Source organism: Aedes albopictus, chromosome 2 (genome assembly GCF_035046485.1).
Source record: "Aedes albopictus strain Foshan chromosome 2, AalbF5, whole genome shotgun sequence".
Lineage (NCBI taxonomy): Eukaryota > Metazoa > Arthropoda > Insecta > Diptera > Culicidae > Aedes > Aedes albopictus.
Genome location: NC_085137.1, coordinates 355,464,023 through 355,488,252, shown reverse-complemented (window position 1 = coordinate 355,488,252; position 24,230 = coordinate 355,464,023). Strand labels below are relative to the sequence as shown.

At 39.1% G+C, this 24,230-nt stretch overlaps 1 protein-coding gene across 2 annotated transcripts in view; it reads left to right on the top strand.

The window, feature by feature from the left end:
* The window catches only part of LOC109416453 (paramyosin, long form), a 74,502-nt gene that overhangs the window by 42,978 nt on the left and 7,294 nt on the right, over positions 1 to 24,230 (top strand). Inside the window, exon 1 of one of the 2 annotated variants that reach the window (XM_019690524.3) lies at positions 17,972 to 19,030. The exons of the other annotated variant lie outside the window; for it this stretch is intronic. Within the exon in view, the coding sequence (XP_019546069.2) occupies positions 18,201 to 19,030 (830 nt within the window). The 5' untranslated portion in view covers positions 17,972 to 18,200. Of the gene's footprint in view, positions 1 to 17,971; positions 19,031 to 24,230 lie in introns of those variants that run through there. 2 annotated transcript variants of the gene reach the window in all.

The following is a 24,230-nucleotide window of genomic DNA, read 5'->3' as shown; positions in this document are numbered from 1 at the left end:
GTTTGGCAAATAGTCAATCCTAAAAGTCCCAGGACAAACTTTTCATTTTCATTCGGCTAATGATGATGATGATGATTGTGTACCCACCATCAGCGCAAGGATTACCTATGGCTGCAGACCCATACCAGATCGGAATGAACTATCTTAAGGTTTATTGTAGCAGGGTAAGCTATGTTCATTGGAGACCTTCGGAATACAAAATGATGATTGCCTCGTGACAAAGTATGGCCACCCCGCGAACATTTTCCTGGTAACCAGTTCATTTAGCTTCCTTAGGCTTGCAGCAAATCCTAATGTTTTTACAAATTGGATTCAATTTTGTAAATTGGGACAAAAACCTTCACACACTGATAAACGCCTAAAAGTATGCAATGATCTTGTGATAACTTGTTGGCCTAAAACTATGCCCCGTGTTTAGATTCAAGGTGGATTAATCACATTAGTGATACTCTGGTATACCTAACTAACTCTTCGTAAATACTAAGCATCTAAAATTATGTTTTTAGATCCAAAATAGTTATAATCGCGATATAGGGTATTAGAGAACAGAGTGCACGAGTCCTACCGGAAGTATATATCTGGGACCAGTTTCAGAGCAATTTATACTAGAAAGCAACCTCAACTTTGTGTGCGTGTTAAAGAGTTCAGAATTCTTATAAAATGCCTGATTTATAGACGAATTATCAAAACATTGCACCAGAGAACACTTGTTTCCGGTGCAAAAACAGGTTTAAACATGAACTTCCGGTATGACAACTACCCTTACATGAAGTAGGGGAAAGAGGGGCATAACGCCCCGGCTAAGTATATGTGGTCATAAACCTCAAATGAAGCTTTTTTAAGGTCGTATTCTTCCTTGGAAAGCAGTTTAATCCATTACCTAAGAGACTTCAACTTTTGGCCCACGTGCTCACAAAATTTCCCATTCAAATAAACAATTCAAGAAGTGTTACTTTTTAGGTGCCGGAAAACTGCAGGAGGCAAAACGCCTTTTTGGGTGAGGCAAAACGCCCGCTGGCATTTCCCGCTTTGACTTGTTGTGAAATACCAAGGGGCTCCATCGAACTCTTCCCAGCAGCAAATGAAGGAGTAGGAGGCGCGTGGTGGTGTTATGGGTTGATTCAATATAATCAGCGCGCAATGTCTTAATTTTTGTGCGTTGCGAATTAGGAAATCTTTCTGAATGTGGAAAATCGTCGTTTTTCACGCTTTTCTTTCGACAATAGCAACCGTTCTTGGGCTTAACCTGCTCAGTTTGAGTTCTAGTTTGCTTGCATCTAAAGAAAACCTCCACAATATGATGAAATCACGTGAAGGCGTTTTGCCCCCGGGGGGCGTTATGCCCGCAGTTCTCCTACAACTCTTCTTAACGATCATAGTGTGAACCACTAAATTTTATATTCTACAGTTCCGGAGTATCAGCCTTTTAAACATAAAAAGTTTATCTTGGGGCTTTGAGGGTAAACTACAAGTATAATAAAGTTGACATTAATTGAGCGCTTATAGCGCTACCTAGTGGCAAAATCAAAAACTTGTAATTTCTGCATACTTTTGGCGCTCCATAATAACATCAAGCTCGTTGAGCACCCCCTTAGACTTAAAACCGATTTCCTTAATATTTTAACCGTAGTTTCTGGGGGATCAAAACAACTGTATCCCGTTGTTTAAGCACGGCTCGTCGCATTACATTCTTCAGAGCATGTTCCATAGCGATATTGATGTGTAGGCATGATAGTCTGTCACCATTCCATAGCTCTGTGCGGTCAATACTGTCATATGCCGCCATGAAGTCGATGATCAGGTGCGCTTGGACCAAGCATGCTTTTCTGGAGGATTTTCCATACCGTGAAGACCTGATCCGTTGTCGACTAGCCCTCGATGAAACCAGTTTGATAACTAGTCACGAACTCATTCGTTTTAGGTGACAGACAACGGAAGATGATCTTGGATAGCACTTTGCAGGCAGCATTTAAAATGGTTAACACTCTGAACTTCACACATTCCAAATGGCCGCCTCTCTTGTGAATATGGCAGATTACCTCTTCCTTCCACTCCTACGGTTGCTGTTCGGTTCCCCAGATGATTTCAGCTGTAATACAATACTTTCCAACTGCTTCGTTTTTTTTTTTAATTTATTTGTGTTAACGATATTTTTAGCCCTAGGCTAGTTAATCCCGGGACCCACGGTATACTTTCCTTCCAAAGGAAGAACTCACATTCTGTGAGTTTTACGGGAGTGGGATTCGATCCCAGGTCCTCGACGTGATAGTCAGGTGATATAATCATCACACCAAGTCCGCAACTGCTTTGTTGGTTTTGAGCTGGTGAATGGTGTTTTAAACTACTCTCAGCGTGGGAGTTTCCGTCTTCCGATGCACTGGCGTAGTCGCTTCCTCCGTCGCCATGATCTCACATGCCTACGTTCCCCATGCCATTCAGATGCTCATCGAGTGCGGCTCCGGTACCGTACATTGTCGATGGCGGTAAGTTTTGGACGCAGTTTGATCATCACCAGTTAGTGGTCGGAGACGATGTTAACGCCATGACGTCTATAATTCCGGAGAAGTGCCGTCCGCCAATCAGAACGTGGTCATCTGTTGTAGCGATAAGGCTGTGTAAGAAAAAGGTGATAGGTATGGTGGTCATGCTGTTGGATGCGACGAATCAAGGAGTCGTAGGTCGTTTCCGTTCGCCAGCTACTGGGCGCTGAACTTTCCCATCGTCGGTCTGAATTTCTCATCATGGTACCTACCAGGACGTTTAGATCTCCTATAATGATCTTGACGTCGTGGCTTGACGTCCTTGTCATCATCAGTGTTTCTTGAGTGCGGCCTGAGCACGTGGATTATGTTGAAGTTGATGAATCGGCCATTAACCGATCACGCTCCTCTGCATATTGCCCATCACGATGAAAGCTGTTCCCAGCACGCGTGTGTTGCCACAGCTCTGGTAGATGGTATGATTAACTCTAGACATTCGCTCTATGGCTCCTTTTCATGCACTTCTAAGCATTTACGGAAACATACATATTCAGTCTAGTTACTTCTACACTCTAGAACGTTTTACGGGGTTGTTTCTGGGGATTTGAGGAGCCTTTTAAGAGCGTTTCGTCAGTATTTGTTGGCGTTTTAATTGGATTACGGGGAATTCAGGGGCATTTCAGTAGTATTAAGGGGGTTTCAAGCGGATCATTCTGTCGAGGCTATTGGTCTACACCGAGAGGACGGACAACGCGGGGCTATCAGACAGCCAGTTTGGGTTTCGCAAAGGTAGATCAACAGTGGACGCCATTAGGTCGACTGGATTGGACGAAGTTGCGCTGCAGAAAAAGAGGAGAGGCATACGCTACTGCGCGATCGTCACGCTAGACGTTAGAAACGCCTTTAGTAGTGTTGGCTGTGCCGCCATAGAGAGCGCCATAACTCACTTAGGAGTCCCGGCTAGCCTAAGGCGTATTCTGGGAAGCTACTTCCACAACAGGGTGCTGATTTACGGCACCGCCGCACACTGTTGCGGATGGCCCAAAAACGTGATCGAAATTGTTTTGACCATGAAAACATGATTTTTGATCTTTGGTGTCTTCGGCAAAGTTTGTCTATAAAATAAGCCCTAATTTATGGAAATATCAGTTTTGTGATCAATCCCCCTAAAAGTGAGAAACGGTTTCTAACTTTTTTATTTGTAAACTAAAAAAATATGTTTGTTCAGAGAAGTTGTAGGCAATTTTACTAGAAACAACTTTGCCGAACATACAAAATTTCTATCTTTTAGCGAAGAAAGTATATATCTATCTCTCATATTTATCATGTTATTGGAAATTTCACTTTAAAAAATGCTTATGTTTGACATACCCATTTGTTAACTTTCGCACGTTTTCGCAGACCAGGATTTTCACATTTGAAAATATGGAACGAGTTTTATCTATTGCAAATATAGCCAGTTTTAGCCTGATTTCGCCTGCATATTTAAATTTACATACTAGAAATGACTATCATTATAAAATGTGTTATTGTAAAATGACCAAGATATCAAAAAAATGTACTTAGTGCTTTTCTTACATGATTTTCCTACATGAACACGCAAAAACGTTTTCACAGAATCACTTGGAGCTGCATCAGATGACTTTCCCATGAAACTTAAGTTTTGTTTTTCAGATAAACAGTTGCTCTCATAGTAGTACGATAAGTCTTTTCCACAAAATAATCGATTTTTTTAAATGCTCTTGCTAATGCTCATAAAATTTTTCGTGTTCATGTACACTTTGCGAAAATGTTAATTTTCAGAAGGTTCAAATAACAACTGATGTTTCGATTAATATTGATTTTTAATATGTTTACTTGAAAAATGAAACTTATCTGTTAATATTAACACATATCATTGATTACTGTCATCATTAAATGTATTGCTTCCAGTTACTGTTTGTATGTTTTTCTGTCCGAGGAAGCACAAGAGTCACGCAACAAAACACCAGGAATTACAGAGAGGATCATAGACGTAAGTTTCCAAAAATCTAAACTAACACAGATCTCCTACATCGTCTGCTTGAAACATCTGATCCCATAATAAGGAATATTGGACTATTTCCTAAAAAAAACTAGAACACCATAAACGTAGGATGCGAACAACCTTTTGCTTTAAACATATGACGAGATAGTAACTGGAAGCAATGAAATAAGTGATGGCGTTAATCAATGATATGCATTAATAATAACAGATATGTAATAATTTTCAAGTAAACAAATTGAAACCCAATTTTAATCGAATCATTAGATGCTGTTATTTAAACATTATGAAAATTTACATTTCTGCAAAGTGTACATGAACTCAAAAAATTTTATGAGCATTAGCAAGATCATTCAACAATATCGTTTATTTTGTGGAAGAGACTTATCCACTTTTATCTGAAAAAAAAACTTAAATTTTATGGGAAAGTCATCTGATGCAGTTCCAAGTGATTCTGTGAAAACGTTTTTGCGTGTTCATGTGGAAAAATAATGCAAGAAAAGCACTGAGTACATTTTTTGACATGTTGATAATTTTACAATAACACATTTTATAATGATAGTCATTTCTAGTATGTAAATTTAAATATGCAGGCGAAATCAGGCTAAAACTGGCTATATTTGCAATAGATAAAACTCGTTCCATATTTTCAAATGTAAAAATCCTGGTCTGCGAAAACATGCGAAAGTTAACAAATGGGTATGTCAAATATAAGCATTTTTTAAAGTGAAATTTCCATTAACATGATAAATATGAGAGATAGATATATACTTTCTTCGCAAAAGTTACGCGTTTTAATAAAGCAAAACATTTGCTAGAACATTTGGAAATCGTGAAAAATTCATAGAAAAAGCTATAAGCAAAAAACTGATTTTTAGGGGTGCTTCATAAAAAACGCCTCAAATGTACATACAAATCAAAAGATAGAAATTTTGTATGATCGGCAAAGTTGTTTCTAGTGAAATTGCCTACAACTTCTCTGAACAAACATATTTTTTTGGTTTACAAATGAAAAAGATAGAAATCGTTTCTCACTTTTAGGGGGATTGATCACAAAACTGATGTTTCCATAAATTAGGGCTTATTTTATAGAAAAACTTTGCCGAAGACACCAAAGATCAAAAATCATGTTTTCATGGTCAAAACAATTTCGATCACGTTTTTATGCCATCCGCAACAGTGTGCGCCGCATGGTCGAACGCGCTCAAAGTGAAGAGGAATGTTGACAGACTAGAAAGCACACATAGGTTAATGTGCCTTAGGGTGGCGGCCACTGCATACCGGACCGTCTCAAAAGACGCGGTATGCGTGCTAGAGGGCATGATGCCGATAGCACTAGTGCTGGCCGAGGATGTTGAGTGCTACGAAGAAAGAGGTACAAGAGGTGCGCGACGAAACGCCAGAGATTCGTCCATGGTGAAATGGCAGAGAGTCTGGGACTCTTCGACCAAGGGTAGATGAACACACAGGCTCATACCGAGCGTGTCCTGGTGTACGTGTAGGCGACGTGAACTTTCACCTGACCCAATTCCTGTCGGGCCATGGGTGCTTTAGGTGGTACTTCCACAGGTTCGGGCATGCAGATTAGCTCTCATGTCCGGAGTGTGCAAATAGTGCGGAAACGGCGGAACATGTGCTCTTCGAATGCAGACGCTTCGCGGAGCAGAAGTCGAGCATGTGGGAGGTATGCGGTAGGGATACTACTCCCGATAACATAGTAGAGAGGTTGTGTACGGGGGTGGACGAGTGGAACGCCGTGTCGGCCATGGTATCCACAATCGTGCTTCACCTCCAGAGGAAATGGGGGGCCGACCAACAGCTAGTCGAGTTGGCCCCCTAGATAACAGATAATGGCTGACATTTGATAGTGAGAGTGCGCCCCACACCGCCCCCCCACCCTTTACGAAGTAATCCCTAACGGGCGTACCACGGAGGCAAGGTCAGGTAGTACAGAATCAGGTTTTTCTAAGGTGAACCAACAGATTTTCTCATTCTATAAAAAGGCTTTAAGGGCAATTCAAGAGATCTCAGGAGCCTTTGAAGGGCATTGCAAGGGGATTGAAGGGCGTTTCAAGTTATTTCACTGCGTCATTGAGGAGGGTTTCAGAGGATTTGGGGGCGTTTGATAACATTTCAGGGGCGTTTCAAGGAGTTTTCAGGTGCGTGTCAGAGGGTCTATGAACTCTATTAAAGACGTCCAAAGTGGGTGTTTCAATGGGATAACGGAGGTTTCAGGGACGTTTCAAAGCATTTTAGGTCAGGGGTTTCAAAAACAGTTTAAATCAAAGGGTATTTCAGGGGCGTTTCAAAAGATATTGTGATGGGGTCTTTGAAAATCCTTGAAACTTCCTGAAATGCCTCTAAGATCCCCCTGAAACCCCCTCGGACCAGCACCTGAAATGGTCCGAAACCCCAGAAAACTCCTCCGTAACGCTTTTGCAACGCCTCTGAATCTCGCCGAAAATGCTCTGAAACATCCTGAAAAGCCTTTGAAAACCCCTGAAACCACCTCGGACCCTAACGTATGCGAGACCTTCGGAAAATGTAAATGTAGCCAAAACCAGTTGAAAAACTTTGAGCAATGGCTTGAAGTACTACTATAGTAGTGATGGCTTGAAGCTTGACGGATAGTGATGGCTTGCAGTACTTCTTTCCATGTTTACTATAGTATTATAATGACCTTCTGCGAACTAGCCGGACAACTTCCCCTATGTCATTGTTACTCAAATTTTTTTCCAAACTCAATAATCGGAAACGATTCAGGGTAGCGGAGACTGGGGAGACTTGATCCCTTTTTCTTAATTTACCGTCCCTACACAGTTATGGATCACACACAGTTACGGATCACTTTGATGTTTAAAGTCGAATAACTTGCTCAAAACATATATTTCGGCACGAAATTCATTTTTGTAGCATGATCCTATTTGTTTTCTGAGATAAAAAGTCATTTACAAGAGTTCAATCTAAAAATAAAATGTATTTTAATGCAACGATAGTGTTGTCCTCTCACATCTGCCAGTAAACAGCCGAATTCCATAAGAAGCTACTTCTGCAGCAGTAAGCTCTAAAAGTGCCGAAATCCATCAATTTTGATATAAAAATCTCTCGTACACGTTAGATAAGATATGTATGTATCTATTAAAAGAAGTTTTGTTTTATTCTGGGATTCAAATACTAAAATAATGTGACTTTCAATAGTGATCCATAATGCGACCCAAAAACTGATCGTTTGACGCTATTATGGATCACTTTAAACAAATATAGATTTTTGCTCCATTGAACGCTCTTGATACAATATTCTTACCTTAAAGTATCAAAAATATCATTAAAAACATGTAACCTTGACAACCAGGTATCTTGAAACACAGATTTGTAAAAATAACACTTAAAATGGAGAGCATCACTGAAACCTAGTGGCGTAAATGGATTCGGGACTTTTTAATGTTTTCTCTTTATTCCTGTTGTAAAATCGGGTACTCCATCAGTAAAATAATCAATGCACTGCATAGTTTAGCCTTACAAACGCAAATTTATTATTAGAGTTGGGATTTTGAGTAATTTTGCACTGATCCATAATATGGCAAAAATTGATCCATAATGTGTGGGATTCTGTGGAGCTGATCCATAATAAGGCATTTTGTAAACAGTGAAATATTCCTTTTTTACGCGGAAATGACTTGCGATTATACTTCAAATGGATCGGGAATGAAAAGTTCGAATCAAAACATAGCCAACGGTGCTTTCAAAGTCGTACTTTTTGTTTTCTTTTATTTTTAATTGAATTTTGAAGGTCAAAAATACCACTAAGTGATCCATGACTGTGTACCCACGGTACCTGAAACTTTAAGAAAAAAACACAAAACTAGATTCGCTTTCCGTACAATGGCAGGTGAACATCTATTACAAGTTAATACACTACAGAAGGCCTTTAAATTATTGGTAAAGTTTTCAAAACTGTGCTTTTATGGAGGCATGTCTTATAATGTATTTTTCAAAAATGGGTGACACTTGATCCCCCTTTGAGCACATGGTTTATTTAAAGGGAAAATAATTCCAGAGTCTTCCTATTCATTTTCTTTTCGAGTTTTCTTGTATTTTCGTTGAATATGGAGTGTTTGAAATTGTAAGATTTCCTTAAATTTTTTAAGGATATGCCGTATTTTCAAAATGGGGAGACTTATCGTTTAATAGACTAGAATTCCAAGTAAATAGAGGCTTCCGAATCGAATTTTATTTTGTATAATATAACATGTATAATGTATAATCCCTCGAGGGATCAAGTCTCCCCATGTCACTGTTGTGTATACTAAGCTGAATTAATTAAAATATGTTAACAACAGCCTTATTTGGATAAATAAGTTTGAAAGTATTTTAATTAAACTATGTACTGTGAAATTTTGACACGATTTGGTTCAATTTTCACAAAGTTATTGAGATTTTTCGGAATCGTTTAGATTTCTGAAGGACTGAAAACAAACCATCAGCCGTTAAAAAATAATGCAATGTGCAATCGAAATCACTTGTAGCCAAAACATAGTCGTTTGTCCAGGAGTAGTTTTGATAAAATTATGCTAGAAGAAAAATGTTTTTGATTCCGAGCAAATAAGGGGGGAACAAGCCTCCCCAGGGATCAAGTCTCCTCAGTCTCCCCTTATGTCCTCTTCTGATAGATGATTCTTTGAAGAATGTCCTATTCCGGAGAATGGAATTCTAAAAAAAAACAGAATTCTCTGGAACTGCATACTGGGGTTTGATTTTTTGGTGAATGACGTACAACCTGATCCCACCCTTACGTTAAAACGAACGCATCCCCTGTTCCATCGTTAACAATGAACTAAATCATCGCACTCGAAGCAAATGGGTTGCAAAAACAAAAATAGTATCAAAACGTGACTTGGCAAAGGCAAATTCGAGTGGCGTTCTCTAACACAATATATTTACGATCGATTCGGATGCTAGTACTGAGATCAATACTACGATCAACGTTGTGGGAGTCCTTAAATGACGGTACAAAATAGATCATAATGGAATAGGATATGTTCTTAGGAAAATTACTTTCGCTATTTATTTCACTATCACGTCCTGCGTCGATGTTGCATTAGCGAAGGAAGATCCACCAAACAGACAAGCGTCTTCAATTGCGATCCCATTTGACCTGTGCTTCAGTCTCGGATAGATCAAGGTGAAGTTTGGATCACAAAAGAGATAGTGAAAACAGTGCTTGCGGTTCCGTGAAAGCAGAGAAAATAGAGGAAGTTATTACGACAAATCTAGAGTAAAGAAAAAATCCACAATTCCCACTTAAAACGAAGCCAAATCGGTTCACTGCGACGACGACAACAAGCAAGCCGTTTGAAGAGAAGAGTCATCATCCTACAGTCACATAATATGGCACAGTGCCGCCGCCTTCGGCCATTACATAACGATAATTCACAGCAAAATATTTTGGCAGCAGTCACGCGAAAAAGTGAATTTATGAATTTTCCTGTTGACAAGCGGTTTTATTGGGTTGAACAAATTTTCCGATCAATAATGATGCGGGATGCAGCGTTGAATATATTTTTGTTTTTCTTTTAAGCGGATTCAATGTTAGGTAATCCAGCCGTCGTTCAAGCAAGTGGAGAACATCTATTACAAATCTATGACTGTTTGACTGAGAAAAAAAATCTAGCATGATCAGGCGCTTTTCAGAATATTTTAGAAACCTGCTCTGTTACGGAATATATTTTCGATATTCCCAGGTTCTGCTATCTGTCATATGATAATGCTTTTATTAAGTTAAATTGAAACTGATATACAATTCGGGTTTCGGACTACTTGGGCACCCGCGTCAATTCCGGCACCTCACAGCAAAACAAATCAAAATTTCACTTGCCGCATATTTTCCAAACGCATTTCCGTATGTAATCATCTCCCACAACATTTCCGCAACGGGATCCACAGTCAATGAGCTACATGTTCACTCTGAAGCCGCACAAGTGCTCAAAACAACTATTACACGCAGACGATTGCACTTCGTCAGCACAAAGATGGGTGCCGAAGTGATTTCCCAATTGATTTTGATGGAAGTTCGGCACTGGTGCCGGGAATTGGCGCTACACACCAAAAATCGATTGAGGGTTTCAGCAAAATTTTGCTGAATTTTGCCGAGCTGAAGGCTTCAGCAAAAATTTTGCTGAAATTCAGCAAAATTTTGCTGATTTGTTCAGTAAACTCTGCTGATCACCAGTAACGTTTTGCTGAAATTCAGCAAACTTTGCTGAAAGTTCAGCAAAAAATTTTGCTGGACCCTTCAGCTCGGCAAAATTCAGCAAAATATTGCTGAAAGCGTTTAGTGTGTAGACTTGGTGCAGTAAACTCGTTCAAAATCATCTTTCCGTCAGACAATCTTCACAACAATCAGTGTTAACAACAAGTTGAATTTAAGTAAAGCACAATTTTATTTACATGTAGTGCCGCCAGTGCCGGGAATGGGGTCAAAAACCCTACAACAACGCATAGAGCTCCAATAATTTCAATTTATGTAATACATTTACTGTATGATACATACTTCCATGCAATAAGGTCATGCAATCGAAGAAGTCGCTTTGGAAATACATTTCAACAAGCGCATTTGCACGATGAAGTCGAATAATAATGCACCATGCGTCTCCATTTGGTCAAAACAGCTCCTATAACTAAACGGAATCTGTGTGAAACTTATCAAGTTGGAATAACATTGGTTCCAGGTTGTTATGGACTGAGCTTAAACCAAGCAGGAATCATTGAAATGAAGCTGCACGCACACTGTGCAGCACACACTAGAACAGATACACATTAGTCCCTTTATGGTCAGTTGTCACATCGTAAGTACAAAAGAATAGGCCATGCCTAACGGTGAAGTAATGATTCCGCCGTGAAAAGCAGTTCACATGTTTAGAAAACGCGTGACACTTCTGTTACGCATCCTTGTTCTACTTCTTCTTCTGGGATGAAGTATGCTTCTCGGCGTATCATATGATCAGCCAACTTTGAACTGTTATATCTCCGGATTCAATGAACCAAATGCAAATTATCGAAAATTCCACCATCACTTCAAAATTCGAGATGGAAATTATAGTTTATCTCAATTCCCTCTAATTGACTTCAACATGAATATGTTTTGACAGGAAGTAACAAAATAAGGGGCCGTACACAAATTACGTCACGCTTGTAGGGGGGAGTGGGGGGGGGGGGGGGTTCGCAGAATGTGACAACCCATACAAATATTTTAGAGAACCCATACAAAAAGTGTGACATAGGGGGGAGGGGGGGTTGAAAAAGGTCGATTTTTGCGTAACATAACTTGGGTATCATCCCTAATTGGCAATACATTGAAACAGTAATGGGAAGCATTTTAAAATTAGACCAATTTACTAAAAGTCAAAAAATAATTTTAATCCCTGTTACTTTTTTTCTGATTAATAATTTCAAGTTTAGTCAACTTTTTTCATAGCTTATTATATGAGTCTTAAACGCTCAAAATTTCATTGCATTCGGTTCATTGAATCCGGACATACAACTGTTCAAAGTTGGCAATCGGATAATTATGACTTTTTCTTGAACCTTCTAACTTCATGTAGAATATCCCGATCTTTCCCATATTGTGACCATTGATACACAACTAGTTGATCAACTTCCAGTAAAAAAAATAGATTTTTGATGCACTTTTGAAAAAGTTACAGCTCTTTCACCATTTTTTGAAAAGTGAAATTTTTGCCTATCCCGATCATTTTGTCTATCCCCTGTATGATAAATGTAATAAAAATTCCAGGGTGGGCCTAAATCCATGCCCCGGGTCAAAATACATCCACTACCCTATATGGACAATGGACATTAACATTGTGACAGCAGTGGAATTATCGCAAACACACAAGGCTACGGTTGCGCAATCTGTTCATTCTATAGCAGCCGTTTTAGTTACTTAGTGATCCATTTGAAGGCGATTTCATCTGCACGTTAAAAAAACATTCTCATAAATAAGTAACATTTACGCAAATCTGAGCTAACTGAAACTAACAAAACAAAAAGTGTGTAAATCGCATTTTAAGCCTAGACTATGAGCTGTATTGTAGTTAGTTGAGGGCGTATAATATTCTTCATATCTTTTTCTTCTTCTTTATGGCTCTACATTAAGGTGGCCCACACTTATATGAAAAACAAAAATTTCGAAAAATGCCAAGTCTTACCTCCTAAATCAGTTGTTTTGGACTCCCAGAAGCTACGTTCAAAATTTGAGCAAAATCGGTTGAGCCTAAGGGGGCGCTCAAAACGCTTGAATTTTGTATGGGAAAACTTGGCCAAATGTATGCAGAAATTTTAAGTTTTCGAATTTTGCCGCTAGGTGGCGCTGTAAGCGTTTAATCATTAAACCCTTTGGTATTATTGTAGGTGACTATATGCCAAACAACTTTGTCGAAGACCGCAAAGTGATTCAACGTCTGTGACAAAAGTTATACCCTAGGTAAAGTGAGGATAAACTTCATTGTTGTTTTTCCAATACATGTAAAGGAATAATATCAATAATGAAATCTCAATAGTTTGCCTCACTTTGTCTAGGATATAACTTTTTTCACAGCCGTCGGATCACTTCGCGGTCTTCGACAAAGTTCTTCGGCATATAGTCATCTACAATAATACAAAAGGGTTTATTTATTGAACGCTTACAGCTCCACCTAGCGGCAAAATTCGAAAACTTAAAATTTCTGCATACATTTGGCCAAGTTTTCCCATAAAACTTCAAGCGTTTTGAGCGCCCCCTTAGGCTCAACCGATTTTGCTCAAATTTTGAACGTAGCTTCTGGGAGACCAGAACAACTGATTTAGGAGGTAAGACTTGGCATTTTCCGAAATTTTTGTTTTTCATATAACTGTGGGCCACCCTACTCTACATCCTTACTAGGACTAGACCTGCATCGCTTCAACTAGGGCTTTCTTTGTCTGCCATTGCATGAATTTTTATATTGTGAGTACAATGACACACTATGCTCAGGGAGTCGAAAAAATTTTCTTGACCAGAATAACATAAATTGACCGTCGTCTCCGGATTGGCGATCCATAGCGTTAAGGTTGAAGGATTCGTCATTGACAAAATCGTCATCATCAGAAATACGAAAGCAGTTTTCTCACTCAAAACTTGAATGATTGCATTGAAAATGTATTCACTGTATTCCATTCTGCACCCGCAATACAGTGAATACATTTTCATTGCGGAAATTTCATCTTTGAACGAGAAAACTGCTTTCGAATTTTCAATGATGACGATTTTGTCAATGACGAATCCTTCAACCTTAACCACTAGGCTAACTGGAGACCCCATCAAGAATATTATACGAAAATTGAAAAAAAAATGCGCTTGTGCCAGCCATATGACTGAAAAATGAAATTTACCCTTTTTTGTTGTGCCGTTTTAAATTTAAAAAAAAATGAGAAAATTGTCTGACCATGTACTCTCATGTAGAACATGTAGAACGGTTTCAATCATCAACTTTTTGTATTAAGGAGAAACATCAGAGGATACAAATATGGCTGCCACAATGGCCGACTTGGACCCCTACTCACGTTTTCAAGAGCCCAATCTTACAAATTCGTAAACAAATACGCTCAATTTGGAAAAGCTGCCTCTTTTTGCAAGCGAGGAAAGCCAGGATAAACATGTACGGTTTCTTCAATCGCTTAACCTAATTTACAGCTCTATTGTCCACTAGGGTACTACGTAAGCGATTCTAATTGGAAGCTGTACTTACACTTTCTACAGCGCCTAAATGTATTCTTTTCTAATTGTACTATATCGAACTGGTTGTCGTTGCGCTGCTTTCACTTTCTACCCTATCATAGAATAATGAGCACGAGTTCATGAGTGGCTGTTGGTTGTTCCTGTTTCCAGTCCGATTGGGGGTCCATTATGGGTTGCCGTTCGCCGATGTTCATGTATTCGGGTCCATTTGAGCCATGTGCTCAGAAGAGGGTCAGTGTCAGCTGTTCTCAGGGAGAGGAAATGCCGTGGCTGGAATCGAACCCATGACCATCTGCTTATGAAGCAAACGTGAAGCCACGGGCCCCAGCATGTGCGGCTTCGTTCTTCAGATTTGTGCCTCTAAAGTTTGTATGCAAAATTGCAATGGGATTTCTTGATGTTTCACCTTAAGTACATGACCCGGAATCCTTCTTTGCCATGGCATTTGGATTTCACTATCGCGTACAAAGATCTCGAGCCATATCTGGTATTTTCAGTTTGGATGGTTGATCTATTATAAGGTACCTAATTCCTAATTGTATGAATTTATGTATGTAATACACTGTGTATTAGGCCGTCCCTTATTTTGCAAAATTTAGAAATGTTATAAGATCGTTAGTGGAAAATGATCGTTTTAGCTAAAAAATGATCTTGTCAAAATTTGAAGTCCGTATCTCAAGGCTAAGTGGTCCCTCAAGAGGCCAAGTTGTCAAAAATTGCAATGGACCAAAAAACATGAATTGTTTTTCGACAAAACAAATACGACAAACAAAATCACCGGTTTTAGTAGAATAGCGTATTTTTTTTGTCGACTTCAAATTTTGACACGATCATTTCTTAGCTAAAACGATCATTTTCCACTAACGAACTTATAACATTTCCATTTTTTGCAAAATAAGGGACGGCCTACTTGTAAGGCACTTCCCATTGTCCGATTTCAACTATGCTAGCACGAATCGAACCAGAATTTTAATTGTTTGCTATTGAAAATGGTTCGGATCGGTTCAGGCGTTCCGCAGTTATGACCGTATTTATTTAATCTTGCTCGTGGTTGATCAATTTTGTTTTTAATCCAAAGGAGTTGACCAACCAATCCAATATGGCAGTTCAATATCCAAGATAGTGGAGCAAAATTCAAAATGGCAACTATTTTACTGAGTTTTGAGCTCGAAAACTATGAATGGTATATTGGTATATTTGGTAGAGGAAGATGTTCGTTGCCCAAAAATAGTGACCGGAATATCCAATATGGCGGTCCAAAATCCAAGATGGCGGATCATGATTCAATATGGTGGCTGTGTTATGGAGTTTCGAGGTCTGAAACTCTGTATTATGGGTGTATTTGTTGTGGGAAAATGATTGGTGTCAAAAAATGGCAACCGTAAAAGTTTTGTGGAGTTTTGAACCCTAAAACTATGTAATTTGAGAATATTAAGCATGGGGCAGAAGTTCAAAACTGGTAACCAGTTAATCAAAAATGGCGGTCCGAAATCCTTTTTAGGCTTATAACCGTGCAAAATGGGGGTATCTCTTCTCTATCTTCTCTATACATAAATTAGTTTTAATTTCCTTTGTAACAACAAAACTCACGGCCGGGTGAACTTTTTAAGGTTAGTTTTACAATGGTTGGAAAAATTACAATAAATCGGAGAAAATTAGGTCCATTTTGAAACTCTATACATCAGTGACCCCATATAGCCGAGGCGGTAAACGCACGGGTATTCAGCATGACCATGCTGAGAGTGACGGGTTCGATTCCCGGTCGGTCCAGGATCTTTTCGTAAAGGAAATTTCCTTGACTTCCTTGGGCATAGAGTATCTTCGTGCCTGCCACACGATATACACATGCGAAATGTTCATTGGCAGAGGAAGCTCTCAGTTAAAAACTGTGGAAGTGCTCATAGAACACTAAGCTGAGAAGCAGGCTTTGTCCCAGTGAGGACGTTACGCCAAAAGAGAGAGAGAGAGAGAGAGAGAGAGAGAGAGAGAGAGAGAGAGAGAGAGAGAGAGAGAGAGAGACATCAGTGACCCCACACCGATGAATCACCCACAGTTTATAAATCAGCCGAATTTAAATAACAAAATCACACGGTAATTTGCCACAAACCATCTAAAAAGTATTTTTGCAGGGCGTATATCGGACATCGCAATAGTTGTTACACCGCTACAGTGTTACAGTTTAATTTGATTGGAAGTTTCAGGTTCAAAAGACTATATTTAAAACAAAAACTAATTATTGTCCGATAGATTCGAGTATCAACAGCCATGAATGTATTTTTTTTTTTAATTTTTATCTAGTGTAAATTTTTACACAGAAGAAAAATCGTTAAACAAGATTTTTCAAAAATAGTACAATTTGTGCAAAACGTTTTCGACGTACCACACACGTACCACGTACCTTTTTTTTAATTTGTGAAAAAAAGAAAAAAATGAGATTTGAAAATATGTTTGATTTAAGTTTTAATTTGGAAGTTTCTCCTTAAAAAATGCTAATGAGTATGACATTTCTTAGACAATGAAAACACCACAGAGAAACAGACGTCACATTCTCATTGCTTCTCATCGACCACCTTTTTAACGGTTGATTCAAATATTCAGTAGTAGGTCGATCGACCACTCGCAGTGCTGGTATCGTTTTTGCTCCTGTTTGACGTTTGCTCACTACTGCCATCTAGTGGCGGTCCGTCCAAACACAGTACGTTTAGCATTGGGCGATTACGTTTTCGTGACGATGTTTTTAAATCAAATTTGTTCTAAGTGTTACGTCTGTTTCTCTGTGAAAACACGTTCTCTCAAACATATCATCATCGGATTCCAAAAACTTCACTTTTCTATAAAGGGAAAGTATAGACCTTTCATTTGAAGTTGAAAAATTTTTGGCAGCCATCTTGGATTTGGTCGCCATTTTGAATTTTATCATTAAATTGTGATTTTCGCTGTGTTCGCAACCACCGATTTCAAATCCGAATTTATCATTAGAAACCTGAGAGTCTAAGCTTTCCAAAACATTCAAAAATTTAGGAGTGCATTGACGCATCTGATCGTGCGGTAACGGGATCGGTGGAATCGCATGCATGCGCGTGGCGTCTGCAGCAAAATGTATGGGAGAATAGGAGGTCGCCTAACGTTTTCATCGATATATCATTGTTGCGGTCAATGCACACCTAAATTTTTGAATGTTTTGGAAAGCTTAGACTCTCAGGTTTCTAATGATGAGTTCTGATTTGAAATCGGTGGTTGCGAACAATGTTGAATCACAATTTCTTTTTATTTCGTCCATATACGGAATAGACCATATGGTCTGAGAAAAACAAACAAACAAGAGAGTTGCACAAGGTGGTTGATCTTCATTCAAGTTGCATATCTCTCGAATGCCATTCCCTCGTGACTTTTTTTTTTGTGTCTACATTTGCTATTTGCAAACCACTGCTGCCGTGCCGTGGATGGTGGCCGTGAACCATTTCAAATATATTGCTTCGCGGTGCCGTACACCGAACGAAATTGACATGCCGTTGACGTTTTGCGTGACAAAATTTATCACGCACGGAAATACGCGCCACAAGCAAGTATTTCACCACTCGGGTAAACTGATACAGTAAAGGAGGGATACCTTGTTGTGGCTGTAGGATGAGTCTCTCACATTCCGTCGTTTATTGGGAGTTATCTGTATGATTAAATGTGTCGTTATTTGTTTTGGGCACAGCAACTAATTCCACTTTGGGTTCCCTAAGCAGATACTACTAAGGCAAAACATCGATCAGACGAAAAAACACACCAAAGGCAAAGATAGATAAAAGGGGAAAAAGCACTCATTTTCATCCCGCAAGCACTTGAAACATAGAAAATAGACGAGAGAGAGACACACAGCCAGCGAATCTTGGTGACTTGAACGGCTGCGCGTAAATTACCGCAAAGAGGGGAAGACATTTAAAAATACTTTTCAATGGCACCGTTGCAAATTCTGAGCAACCGTACCGAGCGCCGCGAGAGGCTCATCCCCACCCAAATTTGGGACGCAAACTATGGCCATGCGATGCACTACTACCAACCGATGATCGATTATCTAGATGCAAAACGTCGCGGCAGGACTCCGGAGAGGATACCTTATCTCCCGTACACCGAGGAACGAGGTCTGAGCCGATTTCATAGGAACGACTTCGTTTTTCGGCCCTACACGTCGGAAGACATTGCAGCCCTGTCCGACGAAGCGGTAGATAAGGCGGTGAGCTATCTGCCCGATTATCGTTCCGATATAAAACGCTCGGTGCTCAGTGTGACCGCGACTGCCGACGCAGCTAGACTTAAGAAGCACGTTACGCCGGATAGTGTAATTGACCGCTACCGAAGGAAGCTCCTTGAACGTTCCACCCAGCAGCAGAAAAAGGATTGCCAAGAAACTATGGCGTTGTGTAAAAGAATGCAGTACTTTAGTGACTTAAAAGAAGACAGCATGTCCCAGGACCTCAAGAAAGCCATCCGCGGCAAGTCCGCCAACCAGATCTCCAAAATTCTGCTGGCCGAGAGTTCCAAGTCTCGGGCATCCGAGGAACGTTCCATGAGCAAGGTAACACGTAGCTCTTCGGTCACTCGTCAATCCGGCAACCGCGCCACCAGCGAAGTTCGCTACGTCATCAAATCGTCCTCGGTCAACCTGGGAGAATCCGCCGAAGAAGCCTCCGAGCAATACAAGGCCGTTCACAATCAGGTTGACAACGTTCGACGTGAAATCAAGAACTTCGCCGTCAAGACCACCGAGTTCCTGCACGACACCAGGTGAATTAGTGATTCTATTATGTCTCCATTCATAAGGACAATTAGTGCATAAGGACATTGTGTGTTATAAAAGAATGTAGTGCCCCCCTAATCGTAGTGACGGAAACATATGCTGCTAAATAAGGCAATGGTTAATTTGCTTGGTTCCGCTGTCGCCATTAATCACTGTTCCTGTCGCTCTCTCTCTCGCCCAACGTCACCTTTCCTTCCGATTCGAGTGAGCTTGCCCCACGTCTACGAGTGCTATCTGTTACGTCAAAGCGGAAAATTGAAATGAAAATGAATACCACTAAAAACTAACCCGATTTGAGGAAAAATATTTCTATTTTTGTGCCCGCGGGAAAAGGTCTCGATGCGCACCGATTGTGCGCTTGTCTGCGTACTTAGTACGGCGGGCTAGGTTCGTCGTAATCTAACTTCCTCTCCATTTTCGTGGCTTTCCCTGCGGTGGCTGCGGAGCTTCTGATAAATCCGCTCGCGCCTCTGAGTACCATGCGATGTGGCGCATCCTCCCTCCTCCGAGGAGGGTGGCATTGAAATAGCTGACATAGGTAATTAAACCCGTAAATCTAAGCTGCCAGTCACATCGAGTAATGATTATGTCTGTGTTCTTCATGACCAAAATATTTTCATTCGGGAATGAGGTCACAACCGTAATTGTGCGAGCCGAGAGTGGTATATTGAAGACTAATTACGCAAGGATGTGAGCGAATGTTCGACAAGATTGATGCATGTAAAGTGTAGCTAACAGCAAGTTTTTTGTTAGTTTTGTTGAAACAGTGATAATTACAGCAAATTTCTGTCGAATATTAAAATTATGAACCTTACCAAATGCAGCTGCTGATCAGTTAAAATAAAGATTAAATTTACTGTAGCCTTTAATTCGTCATTTTCTTCTAAAATGCTATGTTTTGATAATACAAAAAAAATGTCCTCAAAGTCTTCGATAGTTTTCCTATTGAGTTCTCCCAATTTTATCTCACGAAATCTATTGCGATAAATTCATATACGGGAGATGTTATGACGTTTCTTACACAGTCCTAACACGGAGAATTTGAACACAAATCACTACCACGCAGGCCATTGGATTGGTCAATGAAAATAACAGATGTTTGCGCCTTTGTTCGGCAGTTGTAAACAATGGCATACACGAACCTGTCACATAAAAAGGCATTTTTTTTTGATTATTCAATGATGAATGCGTAATGCGTATGTGCCGATCATTGCTTCACCAATAAAAAAAAAAACAATATAACACATGTATTTAAAATAAAAGCATTACAGTATCATCTAATTACATTGATGAATCATTCTAATCCAACAGTTTGAAGTATCGTATGTTTCAAAAGTAAACAAACTTCGATTTCAAGTTCATACTGCGTTTGTGGTTTGAGGTTTGACTTGTATATTGCATGGAACCAGGGCCGGATCTAATGGGGGACCCTAGCAGCACACATGTCACAAAGGAGTGTCAACAGCGTAGATTTTTTGTTGTAAAGGAGCTATATCCATGTAATTCTAACCCATACTGCCGTGAATCGCAAGTCAGTCCCATATGTAAAAAGTAGGCATTGAGAAAATGGCCTCTGAAGTTTTCAAATTCGATTTCTATGCGAAACTCTAAAAAATTGAAAACTTCTGCTATCATCATGAAACTTTCACATTTTGTTTCAAACTTGGAAACGTAACAGTGAAAAATATAAAACTGGCTAAAACAGTGTTAGGTTTTGTACTGGAGGGTGCTCAAGTACGTAATGGGACTGACTTGCGATTACTTTTCATTATGGGACAATCTGACTTGGTGTTGTTTTTCAATTTTACTGAACAAACTATATATTTTTTTTGCACGCAGCTGAAAGATCATCCGAAGAAAGCTCGAAAACGGCCATTAACTCATTTTTGCCCAAAATGCAGATGGGACTGACTTGCGATTCATGGCAGCATAGGCAGAGGCAGAATAACTTGAAAATGACTCGCGTCCAACCAAAAACTGGCAGTGGCGACATTACTTTGTGACATGTGTGCATGGGAGCCGGGGGCCACGGCTCCCGCAAAAACCGTTAAAGCTAGCTAAAACTTAACTTTATTTTTAATGTTGTTTAAGTACTGTTCAAAAACAAAACAAAAAGTATTGTTCAAAACACACAAAAAACATTCGCTCCGGCCCGGGCCCACAGAATCCTTAATCAGGGCCTGCATGAAACAGTGGCATGGATAGTTGGGGGGCTGTGCCTTCGGCTTAATGGTTTCTAAAACTTGCACAAACATTGCAACATACAAAGATCACGCACAGTCCTGGTAGTCGCCATTCATGAACTACGTCACGCTTAAATGGGGAAGTAGGTTCTTGAAGGGTGACATGACAGTCAATGTAAAATTAAGTAGGGTGTGTGTGTCATCAGTTATCCAACGCTCCCAAATTCTTTCTATTCGAAAACAAGCGAATACGGCACCGATTGATTCTGCCCTTTTTGATTTGGGGCTGTCCATTAATTACGTAAGGGTTTATGGGGGTAGGGGGGGGGTTTGAGAAATCTTACGCGCCATACAAAAATATTTGGGTTCTCATACAAAAAATCTTACAAAGGGGGGAGGGGGTGTCGAAAAATCGTAAAAAATCCCTTACGTAATAAATGGACAACCCCCGTGCCCTGCCCACTTCTAACAAAAAATACAAAAAAAAAAAAACAAAACAGGTAGAAAACGGGAGCCACATGCCTAATAAGGGAACCAATACCCTATAAAAAAAACACACACACACACACACAAAGGGGGGAGGAAGGTTCAATATTTCCAATTTTAGGTGTGAAGTACTCAATGGATGCTCCTTTGTTAATTTTCACTTGTACGCACTTTTTTCATCAGGTACCATTATTTTGATAACTGCAAAATTTTTGCACTTAGCGGACTTGCAGTTAGAGCGTTTGCACCGAACGAACGTCTAAAATAATTAAACATGCCAGCAAATAATGAAACTCCTCTCCAGGCCCTTGCTATTGTTTGGCAAAGCAAATATTGCAAACTGACTGCTGCACGATAATCTTTTTTTTTGTGTTGCTTGCAAAAAATACCTAGGGTCTGGGACCATTAGGGCAGGAGCACCTATTTTGGGCACTTGCTACTATAACTCAATCATTTTCAAACCTCTGTACTGTTTACTCGGCAAAAAATGTAAAAAACATACATTGCCAATCAATCAGTAAATTGGAATGATTCTTTTTTTACCGATTACACAAGTTTACAAAATAAAATGAAAGTCGTGAACTTCTGTCAACGACCAAAATTTTTGAAGCACAATTTAGTGCTGATTTCGAAACCGACCTTCAAAAAATTTTAAGTAGAACAGTTTTTAAGTTTTAGCTTAATATCGAGTTTTGCAACTTTTCAAAATATGTAATTTACTAAAATTCAAATATATTGCGTTTTGTTTAACCAATTTAAAAACTTTTTCCATAAATTAAAAGCTGAATACAATACCATTCGATCATCTGAATACAGGTTTTGCGTCAGATTGATGAAATTCAAGATATTGGCGAGTTTTAGGGACGATCTTCTTAAATTTTAGCAAAATTCCCAATTTTTTTTGAAGAAATGTATTTTTTTCAATAAGAAAAAACCAACTTAAAAATTCTTTCTCGACGTTTATTTGACATATCATATGTAGGCGAGTTACAGTAAAAATTTCAGCTCAATCGGAGCATTGATTACGGAGAATGAGATGTTTGAAGTGAGCGACTTTGCTTAAAAATAGAACAAAAATCGATTTCAAATCATCAACCTTGTATGGAAAGTCGAAAAAATTTCCGCTCTACTGTAATTTTTTTCGTTCGCGTTTTCGAACTCAGGGCATGATTCTACACCAAAAATGATCATCAGCTTACCGAGTTCAAAAATGCTGTAAACTAGTGTTAGTCAGCAACTTGTTCAAGCACACTATTGTAATTTTTCTCAATTTTTAGGAAATTTACCAGAAGTTTAATTATTTCACTTTATTGAGCCATCAGAGTATAGTTGTTTATGCAACGAGTTACAAAATGAAGATTTTTACAGCACAAATCATACATTTATCCAACGAGGCTTGCCGAGTATTTTGAGTTATACAATTCCAGGCGAATTCATTTGGCATGTAATATAAGGCCGGAACAAATCTCATTTTTTTTTCTTTTGTCACTTTGCTCATGGACTCGTCAAGGGGGGGATGATAAATTATAAATGTATTTGATGAAAAATTACCCTAACAATTAGGCAAAATCGTCAAACTCATCGGATTTGTTAAGAAATTTTCTTGTAGACTCTAATTTCACTTTAAAATTTATAAATTTCTTAAATATTTTATTTGTGTCCCCCCTCAAAATGTCGAATTCCGACAAAAAAAAATCCGAGGGGGGTGACACGAGAAAAAATCGAAATTTGTGTCAGCCTAACTTCTTTTTTATAACTTCGCTTATCAATGAATATATTACTTCATCACAGGAATCTCAGAAAGATGGCGATGAATTGAGCGAACGACTACAAATGACAGTTGCGTTCATGCATTTGTTGAAATCTCGGCAAACGCATTTTTTTTTTTCAGCTGATTCTCTGTAACAACAATTTTGATTACTGAAATATCAGCAGTTATCAATTTTGCCGTTATTGCTCGGCATTTTTAGTTTGCCGAGGTCGAAAATCGATTTTAAGTGTGAGTGTCTAGCTAAACCGTGTCATGGTTAGCTCGCCGTAACACAATATTTGGACATTCTAGTAATAGGAATACCTGAAACCAATTAACATACAATTTTGAATGTAGAATACACTTTAAAGTTCGCTCTGAATTTTACCCATATTAGGGTTAAATTTATCACATCAAAAAATATTAGTTTTTCATCAAGTTCAGATAAATGTTCCGTATAAATTTGGTGAATGCTTTTTCACTTCACTAGATCGTTTTATGTTTGTGAATAAAAAACTACAAAAAAAAAACTTGGAAAAACTAATCTTTTGAGTTTATTTTTTCATGCAGTCAACATATACATGTAAAGACTGAAGATTGATAAATTATTAGTGAAATTCTGAAAAAAAAACGATCCTTATTCGCTAGACAAGTGCTTTTCCAACTAAGCTACCGAGCCAATTAATGACACGGCTTTTCAATTATCATAAGGTAATTCAAATCTCATCGATCATGGTTCATCCTTTCCTTAACTTGCACCGGATATAT